This window comes from Ostrinia nubilalis, chromosome 14, assembly GCF_963855985.1.
Source record: "Ostrinia nubilalis chromosome 14, ilOstNubi1.1, whole genome shotgun sequence".
Classification (NCBI taxonomy): Eukaryota; Metazoa; Arthropoda; class Insecta; order Lepidoptera; family Crambidae; genus Ostrinia; species Ostrinia nubilalis.
In genome coordinates, this window is record NC_087101.1 from 6,780,826 (window position 1) to 6,803,933 (window position 23,108).

Consider the following 23,108-nt stretch of genomic DNA (forward strand, 5'->3'; position numbering starts at 1 on the left):
GTCATTTTGGCGTGGACAATAGAATCTTAAGTCGATACCTACTTAAGAAATCCATCGGTACTTTCAGCAAAGCAGACAGATTTGATTTGTGTCACACTTCTGATGTCATTTCTCCTTAGTTTGCTGGACCGTTACGGCTCTACTATACTTAAAATACCATTAAATTTTTACAATAGCTTTTATTCGCAAGAACAGTAATGTGAAAAGTACTTTATCGGCTCTACGCTTCGTGACAAGTCTGGGGTTAACAGTTTGCACGAACATTTTCTAATAGTGTGTGATACCTATCATCAATGAAAAATAAGTAAAGGAATGGAGTCAGATATCAAAGAGGAATCTTGAGTAAAATAAGAAACAAAAGAGGAAAATACTTAATTAGTTACTTTGACTTGTTTTTTGGATCTCTGCTAGCTAGACTGGGCGAATGAAGAATTTTGTGTGGATTTCAGCTAGAAAAAATTCAACTTCCATATTATTTTTAAGCTGAGGAACATAATTACCAAATTATTTACCTTAGCTTCAAAATAATATGACATTAGGTACTTTAGTTTTCTCTTGGAGAAAATAGAGACTGCCTTTTATGGAACTTGAGTCCCATTCCCATATATTGGTGTTTGTGCAAAAATCCTAATAAGCATTAGTAAAAAATCTTTGTTGTGCTTTTTTCAGTTTTTCGATTACGTCATTTGTTGGTCATGACTTCACCCTTGACCCTCGCACCGTTACCATTGTCATTTTGCACAATGAAAAGTGCACAACCAAAGCACGTAATTTCCACATTATAACATGCTGTCACTGACCGTTGCCCTGCATAACGTAACTTGTAATAGTTAATCACGGGGTCCGTTTGACAAATTCCAACGCAACTCCCGTAATACAGTACTTTATTGGACAAACAAATTGAATTTGTGGAGAATCAGAGCGGCGATAAAGTGTGAAATACAAGGCTTTTCGCACGGCACCGGCTACGTGCCTTGTCGCGCGGTCAGCGGGCCGCGCTTGCTATTCCGCTGGCGCTGATTATCGCGCGGCTAGGGAAATTATGCTTGACGTTTTTGTTCCATATCCGCGTGTACTGCAGCTAAATAATAAACGGTGAACAATCACTTTGCATATCTGATGCAAAGTGATTGTTAAAATGGTAGAAAATAGATTTTCAAAATCTAAAACAAAAACAAGCGAAGAACAGCATAAAACTGGCATAGTGCGTAAGTATATCTCGGTAGTTTTTAGATGGTGTCGACTGTCGAGCCTTTTTGCCGCTGTTTATCAATGATCTGTATGTATTTATTGCAAAAGTAAGATCTTTTCATAACCAGCAGAAAGCTTGCTATTCCTAAGCGGTCTATTGTTGTCACACGTTACTGAACGAAAACAGTACCTATATTCTCTCAAGAGGTTTTGGTGGGAGTCCCTTCTATTGAAGATAGAGTTTGCCACTTGGATTGTCCCAAGGAAGTAGTGTAAGAACACCTCTTACAACTTTTATGCATGGCTTATTTTATGGAACCTTAATTAAAAACATTAATGTCAATCTGGCTTATGGTGTCACTCAAGTGTGTCAGTTTGTTAGTAATTGTTTGTTTTGTGTAATTTTCAAAATCAAACGTAATCAGTATAAAATAGCCCTATAAAACAATTTGAACCGTAAACTTTTATGTAATAATTGTCGCAATTAGAATCAAGCAATTGGTGTTCTAATTGTACTTGAATTTAATATCGTCACGGTCACCTGAACATGTTGGAGCAATAACACTAGATTTATGAATGATAAATCAGGCAAATTATGTAAGTTACCTAAACACATAACTATTATACCCATCACAGAAAACGTTTTACTGATATACTTACTTATTAGAGCACTGCAATTGCAACGATTACATAGATTTTCACATAGGTAGGTAACCTGTCCTCCTCAATAGTAAATATTACCTACATATACCTACACAAGTCTCATAATTAATAAAAACAATTCGTGGACTAGAGTAGAGTCGAACTATCCCTCTTCACATAAAATCGTAGGACTAATGAGAAAAATAAGTTTCGCTAGTTCTAGATAGCGTAGAAATGCTTATTAGTAGAACAAGTGGGAACAAAGGAGCTTTTGGTGTAGCTAGCCCCATCTCTACTCACGTCTCATGCCTATATGAAGACGTTCATGGCTTCTCCGTCCGTCTCAGCCAAATGACGTCCACTGCTGGACAAAGGCCTCCCCCAAGGTTTTCCACAATGAACGGTCCTGCGCTGCCCGCATCCAAGCTCTTCCCGCGACCTTTACCAGATCGTCGGTCCATGGCTTCTCACAATGATTGAAACCAGGCTTGTTATTGCCCACAATAGAAGAAATTTTCAATTTTTCTGAAGGAAGTAGGTAAGTAGAGTTATTTGTAGCTGAATGGCCTTGGCACTTAAAGTATGTTTTCCTAGATTGTCTAACCTCGTATGGAACCAGAGCACCTTTGCAGCCTGCACGCGCGCGTCGTCCGCAAGTCTGACGCGCCCAAACCACAGCAGGTGCAGGAGTCCGACAAATGGCGGCGGCAGTGCGGCTGCATCCGCACCAGTGAGAAGCTGAAGAAGATCCTCAAGTCCTTCCCAGCGGCGCCGCCGCCCTCGCCTTCAGTTGTAATTTGATGTTTATTCCTTTGTAATACGGTTGTCATGGCTAAGCATTGAGGCTTTATGTAGAAGGGTAGTTAACACCACCAGTTGATGTTTCTATGAGCTGGTAAAACGCGATGACGTCACTATTTTACCAACTCAACTAACAAATCTTTAATTTGTACATTTAATTGAAAACTTATTAATCTTTAAAGGATTGAAATTGTTATTTGTGCTGTTAACTAATACATGATAAAATTCCCTTATTAAATCAACTTTTTGTCCCAGGAAAATATTTCTAAGAGATGCATTAACAATTTCGGACTTGGGGGCAAAAAAAGGGTGAGTTCTTTCACGGGAAATCACTCAATTCAACATATAGTTGAAAGTTTATCCTTAATTAATTTATTTAAGTTTATCTGTTCATTTCAATATCAAATAATATATTACAGTTTGAGACCACCTGCATATCGGCATATTGCTCAGAATCATCGAAGAACCAACCACTGCTTCCTGCGCCTACGCAGGGCGCGCAGGAGACAAACCAGTCAAAACTACCCGAAGTTGGATCATACGCCGAGTCTAAACTGGTATGGGAATTTTACGAACTTATAAATTTTTCATTTCATACCTACTATAACAATTTTTAGCCTAAGCAGGAACTTTTAAAAACTTAAGTGAAAAACGATTACCTACCTTAACGACGCTCAGGTTGTTTTACTTGTTGCACGGACTCCAATTCGTTACTTGAATATTATTCTGGTATTTTGTCGAAAGAATCGGAGTAAGGATAATAGTGTGTTTAGATAAAGTTCATGTCTTTCTCAGTTAAACAGTGCAGCAGTGATCGATCACCTAATTGGTACTCCTTGGTGCGATCGCCAAAACGCTTAGTTAACCGACGGAGTTGGGGTTGTTTCCTGGGCAGGGTTGTCAAAAAGTTCTGTTATTTTAATTTATAGTGTAAGTACACTAAGATTAAGGGACCAAGTGGTCCCTTAATCTTGAAAGATTACATATGTGAAAATTAAGACTCTCCTTTTCAGTTTAAGAAATATTTTTGTCTTCTGTCTTAAAAGTAAGAAAGTTCGTAATAATTCCTAATAATATATTTTTTTCATCCAAGTAGCCTGCTTTTATTCGAATAGAGCTTTTATTGGTATCGACTACTATCGACATGATAGTACAAGATAAAGATGACCTAGTTAGCCTAGTAAAACTATATTTTGAGGCTACACAGGTGTTGTATTTTATTGCTACAAATCGATTGGCAACCATAGCAGTGGTCACTATCGGCCATCGGTCGTGCTCGCGCGATACATCACTTGTCGTTACTAAGGAATGTCTTGCTTTCCTCTTGTTACCGGCTTCGGTCCCTTATCTGTTAACGCCTGTACAGGTACAGCACTGGCGGATTTCGCGAAATATTGATGCACGGTTCGAGATGTATTAGTAATTTATTATCTCCGTTTAGTTATTGGGAGACGACGTTGATTAATGTCTACCGGAAAGGACGCAATGGAATATGCACTTCAGTTTATTTATTACAGCAAAAATATAAAGGCTATGATTCTTTAAATGGAATTGTTCCCAGCTCTCGTTCCCATCGTTGCGACTTCTGTATAACCAGGATACAGCTTGATCGCTAATAACGACGTTATGTATGACTCTACCTACAAGTAAAAATAATAATAATAAATAAATATCCTTGGACATTTTACACTGCGCTTCTAGTCCCAAACTAAGCAAAGCTTGTACTATGGGTACTAGACAACGGATATAAACATACTTAAATACTTTTTTTTTTGTAAATACATACTTATTATACATAGAAAACACCCAGTCCAATACAAACAAATATGTTCATGCACACAAATGTTTGTACTGTGCGGGAATCGAACCCGCTACCTCCGGAATAGTAGTCCGTTTCGAACCACTACACCAAACGGCCGACATAAGTGGTCAGTTTGTTTTTCATGTATACTGATAAATCACAATGAAAAATGCTTGCTGAAACTTTTTCAGGTATTTATTAAAGTCGCTTCGACTTTGTAGATTTCAGGCCTCAACCGCCTCATAAGTATTGTTTTTAAATGCTGTTATCTTTTGACTATGTCGTGTAGATATTACGATATTTTGTCATATCAAGCATAGTGATAAAGTTCCGTCTCTTCGTTAGCAACGTAGGTGCAATAGTCGCTAGTTCGCCTGTTCGTGAAGCCGATACGATCGTAGAGTCGCATCGTGCTGCGCGCCCACCGCGGTTCCCAGGGGATATCGATCTAAACTTAGGACTTGCTTGCGTAATCTTGGATTGTGTAACACATGTTGTGTAACGTTCTTTAATGGCCCTTAAAATGCCGTAAATAGGCGACGATCGCGGAGCTGTTAGCGGCGGGATCTAATTTTCTATTGTCTGCTTAGTCGTGAAGGTATAAAACTGCGCTATATTTTCTGAAATTATGTTTCACTTGATCCTAGATATGAAGCTGAAGATGCAATAAAAGTGGAGTTCAAGGCGGCGTTGCCACCTCGCGTTCCGCAAAATAGTACACTTTTTCTCAAAGCAAATGAGCTCGATCAGAATCTTTACAATTAAAAGCAACCACAAATCTACGAAACAATTGCAGATTTGTGGTCTTGCAGTTAAGAACTGGGTGGAAGAATAGGGCACGTTTCAGTGTTTAGTGCAGCGAAAGATGCATAAAGTAGGTCCCCAGACCGCAACCTAATTGGCGATTTGGCTCTCGGCTAAACGTGGTTTGCGTGACCTCCACCCTGGACCGAGAACCAGCGGCGAGCAGTGAATAGACAATTTAGCCTGTACCAATTTGCCAGGTAGGCGGCAAGCGGCGTTATAAGTACTGAAGAAAATCTTTGATTGATACTGTATAAGTGTTCTACCTATGCTTGCCGATGCCAAAAAATCTAATTCCGATGGGAAAATATTGAAGTTGGGTGACAGTGTTAGTGCTTTATAAAAGGACATTACCCATTTTAGTGTAATGAAGGCAGACACACAAAAAAGTGTGTCCGTACCTTGAACTCACCTTTGGTAGAGACACGCGAGTTGTACTCGTATTATAGGCCCAGCAGGTGTATGCAGCGATAGTAAGGAATCCCAAAAAATAAAGGTAGTACTTTGATACCTACATTTGTATCCATTTTATGGTTTCATATTATGAGAAGTATGTATAACAATGGATAAAATGTTCGGTACATAAGACGCGCAATCTCTTTGGAGCCCTATTACGCCCAAACAATTTGGCTTGCACATCGCGATCATATCTAGAGGTCATCGTTGTAACAACGTAAAATAAAGATTCACTCTTTGTTTCTCGTTAACAATGTTGTACTCAGATATTAACATCATATATGGAATTTGTTTTGTGCGACATAACTCTAGGTAGACTAATACTTTGTGAAAATTATCAAGAAACATTTAGGCTGAGTTACACCACCTAACTTTGACCGTAACTTTGACGTTAACCGATGTTTTTGTATGGGATTTGATAGATTTTTGACGTTTGTTAAAGACAGTCAAAGTAAGATGGTGCAACCCAGCCTAAGTAACACCATCAAGACAGTTAGTCGGGAATATCCTAGTTTCTATTGTTGAAGCATCAATGGATAGCCACTGTCAGTCAGTCAAACTAATGTATTGTGTGTAAAATGAAAATGATATACCAGTACATACTGGATCGAACTAAACATAAGGTAAGTGCCCCCTACTTCGGTATATTAAGGCTCTTACGACTTTAACAATTTATTTAAAAATAACCAAGCATGATATCAGTATGAAAGCTTTTGTATGCTAAACTTCGGTCTTTTGACAGTAACTTAATACATAAATTATAGTTATATTGTTTGAACTTTTTTTAATATTAATTGTTCTGCGGACCTCTTGTTTGGATCCTGTTTCGTGATAAAATTTTGCTCTGTTTCCAAGTTCGTGAACTCATGTCCCCTATTTCGGGATAAGGTTTTATGCATCGAGTTAGGATATTTTAATAATGATTATGGGTTTAATAAATTTAAAAACGATAATATAAATTTAGATTAAAAGAATTATGTGAAATTGACGATATTACTTACCTGAAAAAATATTCATGAGAAATAATGTGAGTCTGTTTAGCTAGGTACGCACCGCACCTTCGTATAAAATTTTGATTTGTTAATTCTAACAATATGTGAAAATATTTATACAGGGTGTTAGGTAAATGGGTATATGAGCCGACACTAGCCCATGTTAACATGGTCATATAAATGGTATGGTGAAGTCAGAAAATTGATATCTTAATTTTAATTATTTTAATTTTCATACAAATCGGATTTTATAAAAAACATTTTGTATGAAAATTAAAAAAAATAAAATGATAATATCAAATTTCTGACTTCACCATACCATTTATATGCCCATGTTAACATGGGCTAGTGTCGGCTCATATACCCATTTACCTAACACCCTGTATAACCATCAGAAATGTGGAGCGGCCTTAACCCCCCCCCCCCCCCCACCCCTTCGTACCCATAAAATTTTGATTTTTAATTTCTAACGATATGTGAAAATATTTATACAAGTCATTAGAAATGTGGAGGGGGGGACTAACCCCCTTCCCCCTTGTTGACGTCGGTTTAAGGTTTACCGATAGATGTCACCGCGCGCTAGATGACAGGTAGTTCACGTAGTTTGGCCGATAGATGGCACCTCTTAGATAAAGGCAAAATATTAGCGCGCGGTGTCCAGATTTTTTGACCGCCCTTTATATATAACCGAGGAAAGAATAAAGTTGAATTCAGTTGACCTCAAGACGGTGTTTGATTCACTAGTTAGTAGTACCCCTAGTCAGTGTAGGAGTGAGTGATAACGGCTAGGAGTGCTCAGGGTGAGGGAATTCCACCCTCTCACTACGGGAGGGTTAAACATGGTCCTTCGAGCCGGATGCTAGTGAGGAAGTACTAGCGTCCAAAGGAGTGGACTCCTCCTCCACGAGCAGTGAACTGCTGCTGTGGGGCACCCCAGAGGTCCGCAGGAGGACTTCAGACGGCGCTGAGCGTAGCCAGCGTACGTCAGGATCGGTGCCATCGGAGGACGGAGGAGGGTCCTCGGGCAGCCCTCAGAGGCTGCAACGGGAGTACCCCACGTTCAACTCAGAGGCCCAGAAGAGGACCTCAGACGGCGCTTGGCTTGCTGCTCGGCGCGCGTCAGGATCCAGTAACGTGGGAGGACAGAGGGGAGTTCTGCAGCCCTACCACAGAGGCTGCAGCTGGAGGAGGACGCCGGTCACATCAGAGGTCGGGAGGACCTCAGACAGCGCAACAAGTCGGCGCGTCAGGTTTGGTGACCAGAGGACGGAGGAACGCCCTCAGAGCAGCCCTCCTGCCAGAGGGAGAAGGAGGTTCGTCATCTCTACGTAGCGATTCGGCATAATTCGTGTGAAGTTGTCACTGTAAGTAAAATTTTAATTGTCAGTGTGTGTCAAGTGTCAAGTGTCAGTGCGTTTCGAATTTATTTTGACAAGCGATTTACTTTTTTAAAGACTTTATTTTTAAATTTAGATTTATTTTGTTTATTGCTTATTGTTTTTTAAATTTCGTAAAATGGCGAAACGCAGGGAATTCAAAACTGAAATAGAAAACGTAATGCGCTTTCAGTATGACATTTATAAACGTCTTGAGAAAAATAAAGTAAATTTCAATAAAATATCAGCAAATCAAATTTCAAAGGAATACATAGAAAATATAATAGAGTTGGTTGAACAGTTATGGGTAGACTTCGCATCAGGCCACCGGGAATTAATGCGTAATGCAGGGTCTGATGAATTGACTGATTCCTCTTATGTGAAAGATGATTTATATGATAAAATGGAAGAAATGTATACCTGGTATAAATGTGAGTTAAAAACCAGTTTACTGAAATTTACTTCGCATTTGAATCCCTGCTGTTCCCAAGATGGTGCTTCTCAAGTTGTTTCGAAACCGAGTCATCTTAATTTGCCCAAAATTGTAATACCATTATTTACTGGCAAATATTCGGAATGGCCAACATTTTTTGATTTGTTTAGTTCATTGGTGCATCATAATGATAACTTAACAAAGGTTCAAAAGTTCCATTACTTAAAAAGTTATCTCAAAGGCGAAGCGGAACAGCTTGTGAAGCACATTTCGATCGCAGAATGTAACTATGACAGATGTTGGGAATTACTGGAGGAGCGATACAATAATAAGAAGTACATATGCCAACAAACGTTGATTAGATTTTTCAATCAGAAAACCATGGTTAATGAGTCCGCACCCATACTGAAAGAACTGATTGACACCACGAATGATTGTATGTCCACTTTACTGAACATTGGTGTCAACGTGGGGAGCTGGGACGTGATTGTTGTACATATTTTGAGTCAGAAATTGGACACAGAAACCAAACGTAGTTGGGAGTTTTACGTGAATAGTCATAGCTCGGCGGATCAGCTACCAACATATTCAATGTTTCAGGAGTTTTTGACAAAGAGATACCGCGCAATCGAATTTTTGGTTTCTGGATCCAACACACCTAGGAAAAACGTGACTCAAAATTCAAATAAGTTGAAAGCCCTCCATGTAAATAACCATAGTTGTGTTTTATGTAAGGAAGCACACACACTTGCATTTTGCCCGGGTTTTGCGAAAGAAACAGTTGACAGACGTAGAGATTTCGTGCAGGACAATAATATTTGTTTCAATTGCTTAGGTAGAAGTCACCCAGCTAAGTATTGTCGTATCAAAACAAGGTGTCAGATCTGCAAAAGGAAGCACCACTCACTGCTTCATTCTAATGGGAAATTTATTTCAGAAGCCAGTGAGGATAAGGAGCAAGGGTCTTCGGCAGTAGTCAGTTGTACGCTTACTGAAGAAGCAGGAGGTGCAGAAGGAATTATTACTTCGTGTTTTTCGGCGGATAAAACGGGAAAACAGGTACTATTAGCTACAGCTGTGGTAAATATTGAAGCTAATAACGGAACACGGAGAACGGTACGCGCTTTGCTCGATCAAGGATCGCAGGCGTCATTTGTGACCGAAGCGACGATACAAGGTTTGGGTTTAAAGAAGACAAAGACGAAAAACGTTGTATCTGGTCTGGGAGGAGATAAAAAGGTCATCATCAACTCGACGGTTAACATCAACTTGCAGTCACGGGTCAATCCTGAAATCAAGTTCAAGGTCAAGGCGTACGTGTTAAGAAAGATCACAGCTTTTCTTCCAGCGAAAAAGGTTGGTGACCTGGAAGGTTTGGATTTAACGGGACTTACCTTGGCTGACCCTGAGTACCACACGCCCAACAAAGTGGATATTTTATTAGGTGCAGATGTGTATGGGCAGATTCTGCAAGAAGGATTAAGGAAGGGTATCCAGGGTGGAGTGATTGCACAATCTACAGCTTTAGGCTGGATCATTTCGGGCACGGTTATGGATTCACAGCAGCAGCCAAAGAGTATGGTAGTAATGCATTCACTGATCGATGAAAATGATCTCCTTAAGAAGTTCTGGGAACTGGAAGCGGAACCTGAAATAAAAAGAGAGAAAAGGTTTACAGAGGAAGAAAAAAAATGTGAGGAGATATTCACAAAGACAACTTCAAGAGACGAGGAAGGGAGATATGTAGTTCGACTTCCCTTGAAGAATGATCCTCCTTGTGTAGACAACTCCAGGGAGATATCTGAAAGGAGATTTCTTTCGTTGGAACGGAAATTCATGAAGAATGAAGCCTTGAGAGAGAAGTACGCTGAAGTGATGCAAGAATACATAGATCTGAATCACATGGAACTTGTACCTGATGATCAAGTTGACAATCCAGTGGCGATATACTTACCCCATCACGCAGTCATACGAGAAGACAGGGAAACGACGAAGGTACGGGTAGTGTACGATGCCTCCTGTAAGGGTAAGAATAATATGTCTCTAAATGATAACCTTCTAGTGGGACCTACCTTACAGTCGGACCTACGGCACTTGGTGATGCGATGGCGTACGTACCCAATCTGTCTCACGTCTGACATCGCCAAAATGTATCGGCAAGTGAAGATCTCGGAATCAGATGTGGATTACCAACGGGTACTCTGGAGAGATGACCCTGAAACTGAGATAAAGCACTATAGAATGCTACGAGTGACGTTTGGAACTGCATCTGCGCCATATTTGGCTGTCAAGACATTGCAACAAGTGGCTATTGATGAGGGTGGGAGTTATCCTATGGCAGCGGAGAGAGTATTAAGAGATTTTTACATGGATGACCTATTGACGGGATGTCAAACTAAAGAAGAAGGATTCCAAATATTTAAAGAAATGAATGAATTGCTAGAAAAAGGAGGATTCGAGTTAATGAAATGGACGAGTAACTGTGATGAATTAATAGAAGAGATGAAAAGAGAAACAGGGATGAAAGATGTTCAAGAGGGATTGAAGATTAAGTCAGATGAAACAATGAAGATAGTTGGACTTACCTGGGACCGCAGTGAAGATTCTTTAAGGCGGTGGCAGTATACTCAGAAAACGCTGCAAGATTTTTGGAAAGAATGGTCTCGTGGTACTCAACAAAGTTCTATAATCGGTACAGGTGGTCATCACAGCAGCCTCAGCCACAGGTGGGCGATGTCGTGTTGGTGAAGGAGGACGAATTACCTCCCTGCCGCTGGCTATATGGTAAAGTTTATGCTGTCCATCCGGGACAGGACAATTTAGTTAGGGTAATAACGCTTAAAACAAAAAATGGGACAATTAAGCGCCAAAATATCTAAGTTGTGTCTGCTTCCAATAGAGACTGATGTGTAAATAGGTATAAGACAAATACTCTAAGGTAGTTGAATAGTTTGATTTTTAAGTTAGCAGTTATCGGGTAGATACGTTGTTTGTTTTGTTAGTAAAGGAAGGACAAATTGCATATTTTGTCCTTGGTGGGCGATTATGTTGACGTCGGTTTAAGGTTTACCGATAGATGTCACCGCGCGCTAGATGACAGGTAGTTCACGTAGTTTGGCCGATAGATGGCACCTCTTAGATAAAGGCAAAATATTAGCGCGCGGTGTCCAGATTTTTTGACCGCCCTTTATATATAACCGAGGAAAGAATAAAGTTGAATTCAGTTGACCTCAAGACGGTGTTTGATTCACTAGTTAGTAGTACCCCTAGTCAGTGTAGGAGTGAGTGATAACGGCTAGGAGTGCTCAGGGTGAGGGAATTCCACCCTCTCACTACGGGAGGGTTAAACACCCCTAATCCCACCCTTGGAACTGCTTCAAGTGAGGGTAGCCCCCCCCCCCCTGAAAATAACCCCATATACGCGAATGAGTCATAATAAAAATTAATTATTTAATTAATTACTTAGGTAGGTAAGTATTAAAAACTAAAAAATATGTCGATTTCTTTGATGTTATGTGTCATACAAGTACCTAACACTATACATTTATATATCACGAACTTGGGAAAAAGTAACAATAATACGGTTCCTTGTTTCGTGATACTGATTATTCCAAATTCCCCAAGTAAAATTCATGGATTATTGTCAAATTGTGTCAATTAACTATTATCTATCCCATATAACATACAAATAAACCAAGATAAATAAAACAAATCGAATTAAAACCAAAATTACGCTGGTAGTACTTATGCTAATTTATCTTAAAATTGGTCATATATGTGAACTTCAAACTCGTGTCATATAAATTCTAGTGAACAAAACATATACCGAATTTAGATCATGAGAAACTTAAATAAATGTATTATTTGTTTCATAACTTACATTTCAATTATCATAAATAATTATTAAAAAACCAAGCATCAAAATATTATCAATAATATCCTTGATTCGGTAGTATCACGAAACAGGGGACACCCGAAAAATAATATGTACGCTATTTCGTGAGTCAGTTAATCGCAATTTTAAAGGAGTTCTACGTTTTCATATAACTTTTTTCTAAGCCAAATCAATTGTCAAGGAACACATGAAACCACTATTACAAGTTTTATGCAAATGGACGTTCCTTCGCCTTTCTATAAGCTTAAGATGTTGGAGCGCTAACCTTACGGTGAGAGCAACATTTGCACGCCGCACGGCTGTTTTTGGCTCTCTGAGAGTTTGAAGCTTCATATTGCTCTCATTTTTGGCGCCACAATGTTGGTACTTGGTTTTTTAGATAGCTCAAATAATAGAGTTTTTGTAGTTATAAAGAATTTTTATAAATAACATTCCATTTGCTTATTATTTGAGCTAGAAAAAAAACTTACGAACTTACGTACTATCACGAACTAGTAGCCGTTTACCTTAATCACTGTAATTAAGTTGGCAAGGCTTTAATTATTTATGTAAACAGAAGATACCTATCGATAAGCTTTCGTCGGATGGAGAAGCAGACTGAAGGCTTTTTACAAACGGATCATTTACATAATACCGAACCTTGTTAACTGAGGTTTCCGACGCATAATGCCCATGTTAATGTTTAATTAAGTTGTGATTACGATCTCTAGGTTAAGACCAAGTACAGTTTAAATGTGTTTTGTTAATCCAAATATTTGTTCGACTGGCACATCCTGAGCAATGCTGTAATGTGCAATAAGGAAGCGTTGTTATATTTACTTACTATGTATGATGTTTTTAGGAACTTGCATTCTGAAAACTATTTAGAAATATTTCGTATACATTCTGAAAATTAACTACAATTATTTCAGAATATTTATTTTAGGAAAGGTTTTCCATTGAATTATCTGTATCTATCATAGAAAACTATATGCTGTAAAAATACCTTATCATTAGAAACGGGTTGAATGATTACTGAGATCGCGTCGTTGAAACAATTTCATCAACATTATCATCATCATCAGGTCCTTTAGTCTCCACTGCAGGAGCAAGAGAATGGGATTTGGTTCTCTTCGACTCTGCTTGGGGATTAATTATTTTTTTAAACATCAGGCATTCCCAAGCAATCAGGTTAGAAAACAATTAGGCATCCCCCAGTCGCCTGGTAAGCGTGGAGAGTGTAGGCCCATTAAGTGGGGGTGTGTTGGGTTTTGCCGTGTAGGGCGGGACGTCCGCGGAAGGCGCCTTGGTCGTTTCTAGTACCCAAGGCGCCGACCACTATGCGGCAGAGGGAACACCCCAGGTTTTTAGTGGGTTCGAGCCCCACATAACCTGCCGTCCCCCGGCGGTAGGTATGGATAGGCCATTTTCCTGGGTAAAAAAAAAGGCCAAATCCTCCATTTTCTCCTTAGCTAAATTAGGGTGGTTTTCTTACAGTAGAGACCAACTGTCCTGATGACCTGATGGTATCCCCAGGGAAACAAGTCGTGGCAGATTGTAGCAGACCTGGTGCACCTGGTCCAGCTGACGGTGACGGCCACGGCGCTGGCCCTCTACTACGTCATATACTGCTACATGCAGCTCATCTACTACACGTTGAGGAGTGCGCTGTACTTCCACAACGCTGATGGGTAAGTTTCACTGATCCTAGGTGCAGACCATCGACTTTTAGTTGGCCGATAGTTGGGTCGGGTTGTTAATAAGTATGGACTGTATGAAAGTGCGCACATTACATCGATTTGGTATCAACTATCGGCCAACTAAAAGTCAGTGGTCCGCGCCAAGGCTAATATCTATTTCTTTAAAATAATATTCCCTAGGTCTAGAATACGCATTCATGGTAATTTTCAGAGTATTATTGTAACTTACGTACAGCTACGATAAACAGTTGTACTCAAAGTATATTTGACAGCTGGAGATGGCGGTAAAGAATAATAAAGCCAGTACAGTTTTGAAAGATGCTTAAAGTCATTGATCAATACTTTCAATCCATCAAGAAAATATTTAATATGTACTTTCAATTCGATAAGCTTTGAACCTAAATCCAAATAATAAGCTCCATTAATTGCGCCATGTTGGCCTGTAGACTTAAAACCATACTTAGTGAAAATTTTCTTTCTTTTACAGTCCCATGAAGATAACGATAGGTGTGGTGACCATAACGTCATTGATAATAGGGTTTAACCTTCTAATTCGGATGGAAAAGTTAATCGGCATTTATCTATTTTGAAGATTGTAAAATATTGTGGTGAATCTTAATGTAAAAAATGCGAGACGCCTTTAAAAATGTGTTAATGTAATTAATTAAAGTTAAGGCAATTATCGCGCAAAAAGTATTGTGGTTGTAAGAGTCACTGAATCTGTCAAGAAGGAATTGGTGATTAGGTACCCAAAGGATGAAAACAATAAAAGTCTATAAATAGAAATGTTTTTTCTTTTACATAAAGGTTTTTCATTAGTCATTTAATTGCTTCCGAAGTAAGTCATTAGTCCGGTCCGGAGCTGATTTGGCGGAACGGGCAGTTCGCACCTGGACAATTGTTTCCCCAAATGATTTAGAAGCGATTAAAGCCCCTCGCGCTTTTGTGCGCGTTCGGTACAGTTTGCGTTAAAGATCTGTTCACGAAAGTAGTTTCGAAGTAAAACTGTTTTTAAACCGGAAAAAATTCAATACGATTAGTGTACTTTTTTATGCAAATTGACATTTTGGTTAATGTTCTTTAAATACCTACTTTTCCTGGATAGAGTTGAAAATATTACATAAGGATGTGAAATGGGATTCAACGAAATGCAAATAACAAGTAATTTAATTTATTTATTAGTGTCGATATTGGTGGAGCAATTGAAAAAGATATGCTGTATTAATGTAAAAGGTAAGATAAGAAGATAAGCCCTTAATAAGGTGTCTCGAAGACCACTTCGGAACACCACCAGATAGGGATTCCCCTTCCTGGCTTAGGATGTGTATAAGTTGCCCTAAAAAGGTGTTAAGTAGATGAAGAAATACAACATTTTCAACTACCCTATGGGTACATGTCGACTGTGTTTTATGGCAGTAGTATGTTAATAGTTAAAACATCAAAACAAAGAAGAGCCAAGTTTTGGTACCGACTGTACAAACCACGACAGCGGAATGACTATCGCCAAGAGGAGGCTAAGACCGCTGCTGCGACCACTCCGCAACCACCGCGCAGCGCACGCGCACGACGCCGCGCCACCGCTCTCGCGCCGCGATCCAAATTCAAAGTTTGACGGTTCAGTGCAAGGTGTATGACAGTGAATAGTGCTAAACACGCAAAATGGTGAATAAAGTTAGGTGAGTAAACAATATTTTCACAGATATTTTCTTAGAATTCATTTTCGAAGGATTAGTTTTATGTGACGAGCTTTTATCGTCTTTTTTTTTCAGTGAGTTTTCTTTGAGGAGCAAAGCAATTAGAACAGCTTTCGAAATCTTTTAATTTTCATCTTTAATCCAGAATTCAGACTAAGTATGTAGTTATAAATATATATCAACTTAAATTTTAACAATCAGCTCCTGTATTAACTTTCATTTAATTCAGGGTTGAACTTATTCTAATTAAAAAGATTTATAGCAAGTGGATCTACATTATGATTTAGCGTCGTGCTTAAGAGCTTTTCATGAATGATAGCTTGTGATAAGTTCGTTTATAATATAATTATTAGTCATACCACAGATAATATAATACTAGTGTCATACATTAAGGATCAGATTGATAGTGGGTTAGACGGGGTGATTTTCCAAGGAGCATCCACCTTAGCTTCAGATTTAGGTAAATAAAACGAAATAAGCAATCATGTGATCTTTTAACTCATAGCAATATATCAAATTATTTAAAACCCAAAAATTGTTCAAGGCCGATTTTCTCGAAACAGGAATATTGTACAGTTGAACAATTAATTAAATAGTCCGTGATTCGGCGCGCAACAAAATTATATTTGTACTAGTTCTGTGACCCCGCTACGCTTGAGTGGACTAAAGACCATCGCTGATTCGCCTCCGAATACCATCAATCGGACGTAGTTATGCTACAACGTTCCAACCCACAAGGTGGTCAAAATTGAGTTTTTGAGCCCAAGCTAGGTATTTTGGGTGGCCCTATCTAGTGCTGAAGACACTGACTCTCTTACGACAATAATTAATGAAATAATTAAGCGGTCCAAATGATAAAACGATCCAAAAGATCTAAATAAAATCTTAAAATGTTACATTCCATTTGGAACGTTATGTTTTAATTCGTTTTGGACTGAATACAATGAAAATAATGATCCAATCATTTTGGAACGTTTTACAAATATCTAATTTTAAATGTTAAAAAGTGACATTCCATTTGGATCGTATGCTTTTAATTCGTTTTGGACTGAATAAAATAAAAATAATGTTCCAATGTACTTGGAACGTTTTTAAAAAGGCTTTTTGTTTGAAAGTGGCTTTTAACTTAAATTGTAAAAACGTTCCAATGTGTGAAAATTGTTATAATATTTAAATTATTTTGGTAGTTAATATAAATAATTTTTTTTTTCTAAAATATAAGTTTAACAATATTTTAGAAAAAATAAGATAACAATGAAACAATATTATTTTAAAAATTAAAAATATTTATATGTATAATTATAGATAATAAATATTAATTATCGTTTGATAGAATGTTTATGTCCGAATTTACAATGGCATACTTTTAAAATAGCAGAATTTCTTTTGGCAAAATTTCTTTCTGCATATATTAAACTTATTAAAGTGGGGTCCCATTGCAGTTGGCATCTTGTTGGTGAATGGGTGGCACTGCTCAGTTTACTCTTGTTTTTATTTATTTTTTCTTCTTTCATTATTATGTGCCACAGACTGTCATGAGTCTATGTAATTGCCTGTATTTGTGTGATGTCCATTGTAATAAATGTATCTTTCTTTCTATCAATGATGTTTTCAGTTACAGTACACTTAGTACAATTAGTTTTCCGCAACATTCCTGGACAGGATATACTAAATAAACGTCATGCAATCAATACTAAGCAGAATATTTTCAATATTGCAGAAATTCTGCCATCTGCATAGTATGCCAAGTGGAATGGTACCAAATAATCGTGGTACTAAATAAAAGTTATTCTAATCAAATTCAAATTCAAAACGTTTATTGCATGTCACATTACAATTTATATGTTGTTGCAAAATAGAGGTAGGTATACATGTGACGCCCTGCAAGGGCACAGCAAAACATCAGAGAGAGATCATTATGCATCGATATTATGCAGAATATTTTAAATATTTCAAACTAAATTCTGCCATCTGCATAGTATGCCAAGTGGAATGGTACCAAATAATCGTGCTACTAATTAAACGTTATGCTAATCGATATTATTCAAAATGAAATTTTGCCAAAAGAAATTCTGCTACTTTAAAAGTATGCCATTGTAAATCTAAATAATTATGTAAAAGGAGAAACTGACTGACTGACTGACATATCAACGCACAGCCTAAACGGCTAAACGTAGGCTCTTGAAATTTGGAAGGGACGTAGCTTAGGTACCGTAGAGGTGCACTAAGAAAGGAATTCCCGAAATACCCACGGGAACGGGAATTAGCGGGAAAATCCTTTTGTATGAAAAATCTAAACCGCTTAAGTTAGACGCTTGAAATTTGGCATGCAAGTACCTTAGTAAACTTAAAGCTTAGTTACAACAGGATATTGCAAAATTCCCACGGTAACGGAAGTTAGCGGGAAAAAGCGTACCACTAGTTAGCGGGAAAAAAAGTAGTATGTTTTTTTTTTGGTAGCGAGTAGAACTGAGTAGTATGTATCACTTCAACTAAATAAATAAACGTTATTTTATTACATACTTGTCATTAAAATTTACTAATATTTCTCATACAAATTTTGAAAAAAATGTACTTGGAACGTTTTTGCAAAATAAGGTAAAAACTAATTTCATACAAAAAGCCTTTTTGCAAAAACGTTCCAAGTACATTTTTTTCAAAATTTGTATGAGAAATATTAGTAAATTTTAATGACAAGTATGTAATAAAATAACGTTTATTTATTTAGTTGAAGTGATACATACTACCCAGTTCTACTTGCTACCAAAAAAAAGCGTACCACAAATTTACAAAAACGCGATTTTCTCAGTTCGACTTGCGTGTGGGTTGGAACGTTGTAGCATAACTACGTCCATCGGCCATCCGCTAGCTCGAAAAAACCATACAGCCATCTCGACCTTGATAGGTGGTCTACCGCGCTCTGGTCTGAGAGATCCTGAAATTGCGATTGGTTTCGGGTAGGTCTACATTACAAACAAATGTTTTTTTTCGTAAGGGGCTGTAAAGCTCGCTGAAAACCAGCTTCTCGACATGACATTTGTGTTATGTCGCGAATATGCTGGGCGGGCGCCTCTTCAGCATAGCTTCTAAAGGATAATGATATGTACTGTATTCTTTATATCTGAATAAAGTATTCTTATTCTTTAAAGATGAAATAAAGCAAAGAAAGTTGGCACCGATAGTCATTGGCAATTATGTATAACGACAAAGTAAAAATTAATAAAAGCAAAACTGAAAAAGACATTAGGATCAGTGATCACAACATTATTTTACAAGACAGTAAAAGAACCAAGAAAAGGTACCAGCCAGGGACGTAAAACTAGATAGGTACGTAAAAGATTGTGAGGATTATGGTGAGGATGAATAAATTATTATTGATCCCATCATGGGGACAACCACTGAGTTATTACTTATGTACTACGCTAGTATGTAATATTACTTCAATGGGGACAACGGGAATACAGGTTAACTAACTTATACATAAGAATTTTTATGTACGTTTTGACATTTAACACGATGTTTAACATTATTATGTAGATTCATTATTAAGGCTGTTTTAGACTACGCAGACGAAGTCGTGCCCAAAAGCTTGTGACTATACGGGACTATTCCCACTCGCTCCCACCGCTGCAACTCCTGTGTAGCCAGGATCTACAGTTTGACCGCCAATATAAAACCCAACCAGTGAAGTTCAATATTGTCCCAGGGGAAAGTTAAACTGTCATTGGACCCGCAACGAAATTAATCAGAAAAACATAGGAGGAGTTAGAAGTTAAGGTTCGACTTCCCTCCATTGCGAAGCGGATGCCAGGTGACAAACATCGGATGACAGGTGACAAACTGCTTTATATTCCAGAAATCTGTGCTTATACAATATGCGAGATATTAGGACATATGCCTCAAAGGCGTAAACGCCGTCGATAAGATATTTCATTGGGTGTGTAGTCGCGTGCGGCGCACATTTATATTTTTCACGGATTCCTTCGTTTTCCGCAATCCATCAATTTATAGCTGCATTGTTTTCATCTTCTTTGTTTAATAACTCCTTAAAATTGCACGCTAATAGCTTCATTGTATTTTTATCTAAAGGTTTCTGGCCATACTACGTTTTGAGGTTCGGCATTACAATCCTATCGACGGTGTGAATAGTCACCATCAAGATCATAAATTGAAGGTTACGGCTATTCAAATTATTAATAAAAAATATTACGCAATACCATGAAGGGACGTAAAAATCTGTATAGCATCACACATAATATAAATATCACCTTTAGGTGTTATTTTGGATGCTACAAAATGTAAAACAAAAAATAAATCAATCTACTTGTAGTAACTGATACGGTTCGGTTCGATCTACGAAGTTCGTAGCGCGTCGTAGTCGCGCTACATTAGTCGCCGCGATCCATTTCACACGAGCTTTAACTTATGCTTGTCTCTTCTCACAAAGTAGTAGGTTATTAATTAATTAATACTGTATTATTTATAAATTGTAAATGTAAGTCTTGTAAACTCGTCCAAGTTCTGATTTTCTATCTTAAATGTTTCGTATGAGACGCGGTGTTTTGTTGTTAAACTAAATAAGCCGATTAGATATGAAATTATATGTATCATAGGTATAATTTAGGTATGGTCACACTACATCATCAAAGATATTGTACTATTATGACATTGTTTTACTTACTTTTCGTATCAGAAGTAAAATATGGTGCATAAAAATATTTTTAAATTGCTCTGCAGCTTTGCGTTGGAGTTAAGTGATTTTCTTTTCACTGTCATCTTTTTGTTTTGATTTCGAGACCTAAAAACCTAGTGTGACGTCACGCGAGCGATTAGCGCGGCAGGCGACAGTTTATCGCGCGAGCCGCGAACGCGATGGCTCGCGAGGCGTGTCGCGCGGTAACGGTGCGTTCCGCGGCTCGCCCACTCACACCTCGCGGATTCACCTTTACCCACACGTTTGACTTGGATCCTTACTTTCGTTGCCAGTCTCAATATTAGCCCGCAAACTACCTACAGACTTTAGGTTGGCCTATAGTTTGGTTAGGCTGTCGATTTGCGGCCGATTACTCGTAACTATCGGCCAACTAAAAGTCTGCAGCCTGCGGGAAGTCTAAGCCTAGGCGGAGACCACTAATTTTTAGTTGGCTGATAGTTGGGTCGGGCCGTTAAACAGTATGAACATTTATGGCAGTAAGCACAATACACTGATTTGCGGCCGATTACTCGTACACATTAGAAGCCGACCAAATTATCCGCAAACTAAAAGTCTGCAGCCTGCAGGGAGTCTAAATGTATGCAAATACCTACAATGCAAAGACGGTTTAAAGTATTTTATTTACAACTCTTCTCGAACTTTTTGCTTAGTTTAATCGCCTGATGGCAAACGGGAATCCCCGTTCTTTGACATTAACTTAACTTACACATTGGCATTAACATAGGCATAACAAAACATAATAGAGTCATTTTCTACAGTTGTTCATCATGGAAGTAATAATTTGTAAACAACAATGAATTTCAAGTTTAAATAAAACATGTAGTTAACTGGCATCCTCCCGATTAAGACTCAATCATGGTTTCAACAGAACTATAGTTGTTTTTGATTTTTTTCCTTGCAATCTATCAATATCTAGCTATCAATGAATTTCATATTTTACGAGTTTGCATAATGAAAAGTACATATTTTATTTAATAGAAGACTACAACATAATACATGCTTGTCACTCGATAACATATCATTTCAAATCTACTACTACTAATGACCCTAGCTAAAGAATGCAAGCAAACAATTTGTTTTTATTACAACTAATTAAGCAATTAGCAACGACGCGAGTGTTCTGGTAATTGCACCAAAATATAAAAGTGAATATAGTAATTAACGGCCTTGACCAAGATGGCGGAGGAAGCGGTAATGAGCCGCGCGAGGAAATGTGGCGAGGCCGCGGCGGTTCCGACACGATATGAGGGATAGGAACCTCTCCACATCGGCATATAGGGCTGGCAGACAGACAACAGTTATAATCACAAACATGCTATAAAACTTAAAAAAAGATCTCTTTCAGGCTACCCAGGTTACTGATGGGACCCTGGCACACTGCATGAAATACACTTGAAAACGATAGAGTTATACATGAAAATGAAAAATCTTTATTCCTCCTTAATTAAGTGGTTGGAGCAGTCGCCTGTTAAGCTAAAGATCAAGGGTTCATATCCAATTCTAACTAAGGAAATAACGACTGTTGAATAGGTACTAGTATTATATTATCTGTGGTACTAGTGTGACGATGTCATGAAAAAGTTTTACCTATAAGTCATCAAAATTACTTTTTTCAAATGTCGTGTGTGATTTAACCATAAAGTTAATATTCCTCCCGAAGGAATATTAACTTTATTGATTTAAACTTTTATATTTTAACCTCGATGCCTACTAATAAATATTTTGCAGATACAAGAGTTTTTTAAGCAGGCGTGTAGAATACAAGCTTTAATTATCAATCATTATCACCATGGACTAATTAATACTATAAGTCACGATACGCGTAACTCTAGCCCTCCTGTACCTCTAGTAGGAAAAACTTTCGAGTTCGTTTCGTTGCGTATTCAAAGTGTCATCGAAAAATTTTGTATGAAAAATTAAACAGCGCCCCCTAGGGCGGCTATAATATAGGGGGCGCTGTTTAATTTTTCATACAAAATTTTTCAATGACACTTTGAATACGCAACGAAACGAACTCGAAAGTTTTTCCTACTAGAGGTACTGTTGTCCTTTTATCAAAATTCTGACACATTTTTAAAAACAATTTTCTTACAAACGAACACCGTTGGTGGCATGGCAGGTTTTCTCTCTGTTCTTTTTCCAACGAGGCTGGAGGCGCCGCAAGGCAGGGCCAGTAAAGATGAGACACCGCGCGTCGTGTCGGTCACGCCCGGCGTAGGTAGGGTTGCCAGCTCCAAAAACACAAAAGCCGGACTCTGTGCTTCATTCGGCCGGACATTTTAACCTAAAACCCGGACACGGGGGGGGGGGGGGGGGTGCAATTAATGTCAGAGTGTCATACTATCATCATCGGTTGCTCAACATCCTGATACGTGCACTTGATATTATTCTATAGCTTGACTTTCGTCTGGCGCGCGGCAGTCACATAAAATCCGGACAAGCCAATATTTGGCCGGACAAAAAGCCGGCTTTAGCCGGACACCTGGCAACCCTAGGGTCCCGTAATGCAGTGCCAACTGCCAAGATTCCCGTGTGCTCCTAACAATAGTTCTGTTTTAACCGTTACGGTTTTGTTTAATGATCCACGGATTTAACACAAATTGGATTTTATGTAATTGTTAAAACAGTTT

At 38.3% G+C, this 23,108-nt stretch overlaps 2 protein-coding genes across 3 annotated transcripts in view; both read left to right on the forward strand.

The window, feature by feature from the left end:
- The first annotated feature begins 1,552 nt into the window (after window positions 1-1,552).
- On the forward strand, window positions 1,553-14,856 carry LOC135077833 (uncharacterized). 2 transcript variants are annotated; one of them, XM_063972368.1, is made up of 6 exons: window positions 1,553-1,788; window positions 2,428-2,625; window positions 2,890-2,943; window positions 3,054-3,191; window positions 13,907-14,061; window positions 14,558-14,856. In XM_063972368.1, the coding sequence occupies exons 2-6, from the start codon at window positions 2,443-2,445 to the stop codon at window positions 14,658-14,660; spliced, it is 633 nt and encodes a 210-aa protein (XP_063828438.1). In that variant the 5' UTR covers window positions 1,553-1,788; window positions 2,428-2,442; the 3' UTR covers window positions 14,661-14,856. The 2 variants fall into 2 exon arrangements, with proteins under 2 accessions (XP_063828438.1, XP_063828439.1); XM_063972369.1 differs by lacking the exon at window positions 2,890-2,943.
- Window positions 14,857-15,624: 768 nt separating this feature from the next.
- Window positions 15,625-23,108, forward strand: part of LOC135078308 (uncharacterized) — a 32,615-nt gene continuing 25,131 nt past the window's right edge. Inside the window, exon 1 of the mRNA XM_063972907.1 lies at window positions 15,625-15,746. Within this exon, the coding sequence (XP_063828977.1) occupies window positions 15,730-15,746 (17 nt within the window). The 5' untranslated portion in view covers window positions 15,625-15,729. The remainder of the gene's footprint in view (window positions 15,747-23,108) is intronic.

What these genes read in the sequence shown, in the direction of transcription:
- LOC135077833 (XM_063972368.1), top strand. Translation starts at nt 2,443, where the DNA reads ATGGAACCAGAGCACCTTTGCAGCCTGCACGCGCGCGTCGTCCGCAAG. An exon ending in CGCCGCCCTCGCCTTCAGTT is followed by an intron (nt 2,626 to 2,889) that starts GTAATTTGATGT and finishes TTTTTGTCCCAG; the next exon opens with GAAAATATTTCTAAGAGATG. An exon ending in CATACGCCGAGTCTAAACTG is followed by an intron (nt 3,192 to 13,906) that starts GTATGGGAATTT and finishes TGGTATCCCCAG; the next exon opens with GGAAACAAGTCGTGGCAGAT.